Source organism: Ovis canadensis, chromosome 3 (genome assembly GCF_042477335.2).
Source record: "Ovis canadensis isolate MfBH-ARS-UI-01 breed Bighorn chromosome 3, ARS-UI_OviCan_v2, whole genome shotgun sequence".
Lineage (NCBI taxonomy): Eukaryota > Metazoa > Chordata > Mammalia > Artiodactyla > Bovidae > Ovis > Ovis canadensis.
This window is the reverse complement of record NC_091247.1, coordinates 96,572,827-96,580,501: the sequence shown is the minus strand read 5'-3', so window position 1 is coordinate 96,580,501 and position 7,675 is coordinate 96,572,827. Positions and strand designations below refer to the sequence as shown.

The 7,675-nt window shown below is 49.8% G+C and overlaps 1 protein-coding gene across 2 annotated transcripts; it reads left to right on the top strand.

Annotated features, from left to right (window-relative positions):
- Positions 1–28: 28 nt before the first annotated feature.
- On the top strand, positions 29–6,820 carry DQX1 (DEAQ-box RNA dependent ATPase 1). 2 transcript variants are annotated; one of them, XM_069580550.1, is made up of 12 exons: positions 29–230; positions 670–925; positions 1,151–1,344; positions 1,719–2,103; positions 2,440–2,673; positions 2,765–2,864; positions 2,970–3,128; positions 3,209–3,400; positions 5,110–5,229; positions 5,406–5,596; positions 5,932–6,122; positions 6,379–6,820. In XM_069580550.1, exons 2-12 carry the CDS (start codon positions 680–682, stop codon positions 6,533–6,535), a joined length of 2,169 nt encoding a protein of 722 aa, XP_069436651.1. In that variant the 5' UTR covers positions 29–230; positions 670–679; the 3' UTR covers positions 6,536–6,820. The 2 variants fall into 2 exon arrangements, with proteins under 2 accessions (XP_069436651.1, XP_069436652.1); XM_069580551.1 differs by lacking the exon at positions 5,932–6,122 and having other exon boundaries at positions 150–230.
- The last annotated feature ends 855 nt before the right edge of the window (positions 6,821–7,675 follow it).

Genomic DNA, 7,675 nt, shown 5'->3' with positions numbered 1-7,675 from the left:
GAATTCACACATGCTCAGTGTGGTGGCTAGAGCCTATTTTCCATAGGCTCCTAACTAGATTAAATAAGGTGGAGCACATGGCCCCACCCCAAAACAGCCTCTAGGATTGTGCCCCAGGGTGGATCCGGAATTGACCTTTGTACCTCACAGCAGGTCAGGGTTTGTGGTGACTTGCTGAGTGGGTCTGGAACTGGCTGCCATTCCAGCGCGTCTCAGAGCGGCAGGCAAAGGTTTGAATCCAGGATCCTTGTGGCCCTGCTCCCTGATTTCTGACCCCACTCCTGTTCCTCACTCTCTTCCCCAGGGGGCCTTCCCACAGGCCACCAGGTCTTTCTCTCTTTCTATTTGGCTATGTCAGTTCTTAGTCGTAGTGCATGGGCTTTGTTGCCCTGCCATATGCAGAATCTTATGTCCCCAGCTAAGGATCGAACCCACGTCCCCTGCATTGGAAGTTGGGTTCTTAACTACTGGCCTGCCAGTAGTCCACTTTTGATAGTCTATTACTTAGAGACTCAACTCTTCCCTGTTTCCCGGCAGACAAGAAGTACTGGGAAGGATGAACCCCAGTGCATTATCACCTGAGGGTACAGGTTAGGGATCAGGGCTGAGGTGGGAAGATGGTGTCAGTCACCAAATACAAGGCCTTGATGACTGCCCTGCCTTCTGTAGGTCCTGCTAGATGGTCACCATGGCCTCTCAGCTTCTCGGGTTGGAAGAAGAGTCTGGCCCAAACCCTGAGGAGTCTGAACTGGCTGTGAACCCCTTTGACGGGCTCCCCTTCTCCTCCCGCTACTACAGACTACTTGAGCAGCGCCGATCCTTGCCTGTCTGGGCTGCTCGCTTTATCTTCTTGGAGCACTTGGAGAGTAGCCCCAGTGGAGTGGTACTGGTGTCTGGAGAGCCTGGTTGCGGCAAGAGCACCCAGGTGGGGGTGGGGGGGTTGGGAACTGCCTCCTCCTGGGACAAGGCGGGGCGTGGGCTGGCGGTTGCTGTGTGGAATAATAGGGGAGGTGGTCAGAAGGAGACAGACACTGAAGCACCAGAGGACTCCTCAAATAAGGAGAGATGAAACTGGCCACAGCTCCTCCAGCACTTTTGACTGGAGTTCTGTGTCCGGCTGACGGGTTGTCCTTTCCTACGCTTACCCCAGATCCCACAGTGGTGTGCAGAGTTTGTGCTGGCAAGAGGTTTCCAGAAGGGCTGGGTAACTGTGACTCAGCCTTACCCTCTAGCGGCCCTGAGCTTGGCCCTGCGAGTTGCTGATGAAATGGACCTGACCCTGGGTCATGAGGTTGGATACAGCATCCCCCAAGAAGACTGCACTGGGCCTGACACTCTGCTAAGGTGTGGCCCCTTGCAGGCCCCACTCAAATCTCCCCCTCACTCCGTAGAAACAAACCCAGCCTCTGACATCTCATCGTACCCTCCCTCAGCTTAGCTCACCCTTTAAATCATGCATGATGCAACTTTTGAATTCAGCCATTTAACCCTAGCCAGCAACCTCAGACATTCAACCTCACCCTCATCATGAAAGTCTGACTTTCCTAACTGGAGTACAGCTTATAACAGTGTCATCAATAGGCCACAGAAACTCAGCCACAGGATCTTTTTCTGGCCTTTACTGTCAGAGCCTAGGCCCCCTGGGGAGAAGCTCCTCTGGACTTCCGGGGCTGGTCGGTGTCCACACTGACTCCTCTGCCCACTGCCAATGTCAACAGGTTCTGCTGGGACAGGCTGCTTCTGCAGGAGGTGGCCTCAACCCCGGGCACTGGAGCCCAGGGTGTGCTGGTCCTGGATGAGGCTCAGGAGCGGTCAGTGGCCTCAGATTTGCTCCAGGGACTCCTGCGAGATGCCAGGCTGGGAAGCCGTCCAGGGGACCTCAGAGTGGTTGTAGTTACCGACCCAACCCTTGAACCTAAGCTCCAAGACTTCTGGGGCAACCCTCCTATTGTGTGTGTCCCCAGAGAGACTGGCAGCTGTCCCGCTCCGGTCTACAGGGACTCTCTCCCTACTGACCGAGTAGAAGCTGCCTGCCAAGCTGTGCTTGAACTGTGTCGGAAGGAGGCTCCAGGAGATGTGCTAGTGTACCTGCCCAGTGAGGAGGTAAAAAAATGGCATGCGAAAGGAGGTATTCATGTCGAATGTCTGCCCCTTCCTGTCCCAGGGGAGAATGGGAGCAATGCTGGTTAGGAACATCGGAGTTCTAGTACTTATTCTCTGTTGGGGTCTTGAAAAATTCCAGGGTTTTGGTATAAAAACTTTTTGATTCCATACAAGGTAGAGATTTGCAGTTCAGTGAGTTCCTGAAATTATAACACCCCTACTTTATATGAGTATGTACACTTTTTCAGAGTGAAGGTCCATAGCTTTCATCAATTTTTCAAAGGGGTCTGACCCACAAAGGTGAGAATTACCCTAACACCCCACCTCTCTCTTCAGGAAATTTCTCTGTGCTGTGAGTCCTTGTCCAGGAAGGTAGGGTCCTTGGAAAACCAAGGGCCCCCACCACGGGTGCTGCCCCTTCACCCAGGCTGTGGACAAGCTGTTCAGGCTGTGTACGAGGACACAGAATCAGGTGCCCGGAAGGTTGTGGTCACTCACTGGCTGGCCGACTTCTCCTTTTCCCTCCCCTCCATCCGACATGTCATTGACTCAGGACTGGAGCTTCGAAGTGTGAGTGAAAGAGAAGTGAGGGGGACACAGGGGCTAAAGATAGAAATAGCCCACTCTCATCTGTCCTGGCCTTGGTTGGGGGTGGTGACAGGTTTACAGTCCTCAGATCCGAGCAGAATCTCAAGTGTTGAGACCAGTCAGCAAGTGTCAGGCAGAGGCAAGACGGCTACGGGCAGCAGGGATCCCACCAGGTAAGAGCTTTTGCCCTCAGTAGGATTAAACACGAAAAGAGTCACCGAACCATAGGCCCTGAGAAATCTACAGTGGTCTTCTTTCCCAGATCTTTCTCCCCTCAGGATCCTGCCTCTGCTTGTATCCTAAGTCCTTCCTAGAACTAGAGGCTCCCTGCCTGCCCCAGCCCAGAGTGTGGGCAGAGAATCTGAGCCCCCTGATGTTACTACTAAAGAGGAGACAGATTGCAGAGCCAGGGAAGTGTCACTTCCTGGACCGGCCTGGTGAGCACCCTTCCTGCCCACATCCTGCTGCTCTCCAGGTTCTGAGATCCCCTGACCTGTAAGCCTTGTTGCCTGTCCAGCTCCAGAAGCACTGATGCAGGCCCTGGAAGACTTAGACTATCTGGCTGCCCTGGATGATGATGGGGACCTGTCAGACCTGGGAGTTATCCTATCAGAATTTCCCCTGGCCCCTGAGCTGGCCAAAGCCCTGCTGGCCTCGTGTGAGTTTGACTGTGTGGATGAGATGCTCACCCTGGCCGCCATGCTCACTGGTATGAATCACTTACCTCTCTGGCTCTTAGGACTACTTCAGCCCTCCCTCTGGTGTTCTGGTGCTCCTTAAGCTGGCCCCTTCCCCTTTGCTCTAGTTCCCAGCCCTCACTGTGCCTAAAGAGTTAGGCTTCATCATTTACCCCTCTCCTGTCTCTGTTGCTTCTTGTCCCGCAACAAGTCTCTCCTACCTGTTTTTACTAAAACTGTACCTGTCGTGCTCAACCCTGTAATCCTTTCATTATTCAGAATAATCTCGATCCTGCTCAATCTAGGGTATTCCTTGCCCACTGCATTCCAGCTTCAGGCCCACCCCAGCAGAAGGGTGACACTTCTGCTCACCAGTGGCCTCCTAGAGACCTAATCCAGTGAGCACTTTTGAGCCCTGTTCATGACTTTCTTTTGACACTTGAGAATGGCAACCACTTTAACACTGCCCCCTCCCTAAGCCTCTGTGATCTGCTCCTTGTGGTTTTCACCCTACCTCTCTTGCCACTCCCTTAATCTCTTACTTGAGCTCTTCCTCCTCTGCTTCATCCTCTGCTTGCTCAAAGTAAGTTGAACCTCAGGGTTCTACCCTTGCCCCTTTTGTCTTCTCATTCCCTGAACTCTCTGAGCAAGTTCACTCACATTCATGGTCTGAAATGCTACAATATCATTCTTCTGAATCTTGCATTTATATATCTGACTCCTGATGGCCGTTCCTATCAGAATGGTCCACAAAACTTCAACCCAGAACTGAACTCGAGCACCTCTGTTGTTGCTGAGCTGAGCCCTTTTAAAATCTGCTCCCTCACCACCACCACCAAAAAGTCATACCATCACCTCAGCGGCTCCACTATCATCATTCTAGACTAACCTTTCTCCAGGTTTGTTTTTTTAATTTTTATCTCCTAATTAAAAAGAAAATTTACCTGTTCTTCACCTGTTCTTCTCCATACTTAAGGACTTCCCTGGTGGCTTAGAGGGTAAAGCGGCTGCCTGCAATTCAGGAGACCCAGGTTCGATCCCTGTCAGGAAGATCTCCTGGAGAAGGAAATGGCTACCCACTCCAGTACTCTTGCCTGGAAAATCCCACGGATGGAGGAGCCTGGTGGGCTACAGTCCATGGGCTCGCGAAGAGTTGTACACGACTGAGCGACTTCAGCTTCACCTTCACTCCATACTCAGAGTTAATGCCAATGTAGCTCCTCATCGCTGCTCAGCTGGATTCCTTGAGTAGCCTCCTAACTAGTCATGTGAACTTCTTCCAAACATGTGGATTCTCTTAAAAACTCTTTATCAGTTATTCTCTACCTTCCAAACAGAATGTAAACTCATTTGCACAGCCTTGCCCATACCTCCCTCCAGTTTTATCTCCTGCCACCCTGCCACGCATACCGTTCCCTCTATCCATAATCCTAGGTGCTTGCAGTTCTCCAAACATGCTGTTCCCACATCTAGAATACCCCCTCTGCCCTTCTCCACTCAGCTAATTCTCCAACTTCAAATATTGGCCCACACACCTATCTTACGTGTTGGTCTCTCCCACTAGACTCTAAGCTCCTTGAGGGCAGAAACTGTTTTTCATTTATTTATCTTCAATGTCCAATAAAGTGCATAGTGTCTAGAAGTCTTTTGAGTAAAGTTCCCAGAGTGACATTGCTGCCTTTTTCAGTGTACTGCTATCTGTTCTCATGCCCCCAGTGAACTTCCTCTCTTCTGCCTCCAGCTGCCCCCGGGTTTACTCGTCCTCCACTCTGTGCAGAAGAAGCTGCCCTGCGTCGAGCGCTAGAACACGTGGATGGTGATCACAGCTCTCTGATCCAAGTGTATGAAGCCTTTATACAGAGTGAGTGCTCCACTCTGCATCCTCTTACAGAATCCCAGATTTTCCAAAGAGAGGAAGTGGTGTGCAACCAGCTGACAGATCTCTAGTCCCAGGAAAAGGAAGCCCTTTGACTGAGAGTTGGGTTCTTTTAGGGGTCCCAAGGACTTTAGCTATCGCTGGTCCCTTTCTGTTCCTAGGTGGAGCAGACAAGGCTTGGTGCCAGGCTCGGGGTCTAAACTGGGCAGCATTGTGCCAGGCCCGTAAACTTCGGGGAGAACTCCTAGAACTCATGCAACGGATTGAACTGCCCTTGTCTCAACCAGCCTTTGGATCTGAGCAGAATCGCAGAGACCTTCAGAAAGCGCTGGTGTCAGGATACTTCCTTAAGGTTAGGGGAAAGAGTTGGGGTAAGGATCAGAAAAGGAACAGAAAGTAGAGGGAGCAACGGTTAATGTATGCCACCTCTGAAATTGGGACCCAGGTGGCCATTCAAAGAACTCTTTAGAACCAGGAGAAACTTTTCCTTTGATGTTTTGGGGTATAAGGGGCTATGGAAATGCCATACATTATGGTAGTATGGTAGGGCTATAATACCTAGAGGTATGCCTAGAGGTATACTCTCACTACCCTTGCTGATAAGTCTTTCTCAACCCCCCTTTCTTTCTTCTACTGACTGACACTTCACTCTCACTTATTCCTTCAATATCTTTGTCTTTCAATGAGGTGGCCCGAGACACAGATGGAACTGGAAATTACCTGCTTCTAACCCATAAGCATGTGGCCCAGCTCTCCCCATACTGCTGCTACAGAAGCCGCAGGGCTCCTGCCAGACCCCCACTGTGGGTGCTTTACCACAGTTTCTCCATTTCCAAAGACAACTGTCTTTCCATTGTTTCTGAAATTCAGCCACAGATGTGAGTTCCCTGACACCCCTCCTGCACTGTCCATTCCTCTTCCTGGGGCCAAAATTACAGCTGGAGACTTAGAGAAGCTAAGTGGGGGTGGGGGGTGGGGTGGCAGGGGCGGGAATGGAGGGGAGTGAAAGGGTCTTTGCGGTTTGTAGTAACATGATTTGAGGAGACAGGTTTGTGGAAGGGGTAGTAAGAAGTTCAACAATATGCATTATGAAAGAAGACATGGAAACCATCTAATTATGAATGTCTCTATCAGGCTGGTGGAATTGGCTCCTCCATACTTCCTGAGTAACTTACCCCCTAGTGAAAGCAGAGACTTCCTGAACCAGCTGAGGGAAGAAAGGACAGATTCTTCAACCAGGAGTGAATCTTCCTCCACCCAAGAACTTGAAAATGCCTGTCTCCTGCAGTGACCTGCCTATGGGGTGAAGTTGAATTCATCTCATCACATGAGATCTTCCCTCAGGCAGCCATCCAGATTTAGAAGCCCAAGGGTCAAATGTAAATACTGGAACCTGAGTCCCAAGAAATGGAGCTGGGAGTGGAGCAAATTGGTTAAGCCCTAGTCTATACAGGGTAGGACCGATTTCTTAGCTTTCTGCTATTTATTAAAGAGGAATTGATATGCCCTGTATACCCCCAACTTATGCCAAACCTATCCTTTTGGTCTATAAAAGTTCTGTTTATATGATACCAAATTTGAGTTTAGTTCTCTAGTAGCATTTACAGTATCTATGAGTTAAAGATGACACAACATAAAAGAATCAGGGTGAACTTCAACAGTGATACCCTCTTGCCTGGCTCCCACCTCTGGTCGACCCTTTGTGCTCTGACTGACCTCGCTGTCACTAACATGGGAAACAGGTAGTTTGACTACAGTTGGCCTCTGACCCTGCCTAAAGCTTACCTCACTCTATCAACTGCTCTTGCCTGCAGGGGAGGAAGAATGGGGGTGCTATAAGAATAAGAAACAATTGACCCTTTTGTTCTCATACAACTTAAATCTTGCTCCTTCTTAAACCTCAAGGCGATTGGATCTGTACCCAAATCCTTAACTTTCCAGCAACAAGCTTCCCAGCAGCCCCTGGCCCACCCATAAGTTCTAGCAACTTCAGGAACATCATGCTTTTACCAGCTGGGTACTCCTTTCTCTTTTCTTTCCTTAGACTATTAACTTTGATATCCTCAATCATCTTACACATTATAAATGTGTTTATAGAAATTGATAGAAACATTTAATCCTTAGAACTCTGCTTTTCTACTCAGACTTCCCTCCCTTGAAGATGCTGTCTGCTTTTATCATTTCATGTATTTCCTCCTCTATGTGGATGTCAACTGACCTTCCCCGAAAGGCATTTTTCCAGAATGTATTCTCTCCAGTGTGCTTGCTCAGTCACTCAGTCGTGTCCGACTGTGACCCCATAGACTGTAGCCCACCAGGTCCCTCTGTCCGTGAAATTATCCAGGCAAGAATACTGGAGTGGTTGCTATTTCCTACTCTAGGGGATCCTTCTCTCTAGGTTTAGCATTTAGTTTTGCCTGCAGAGTTAATC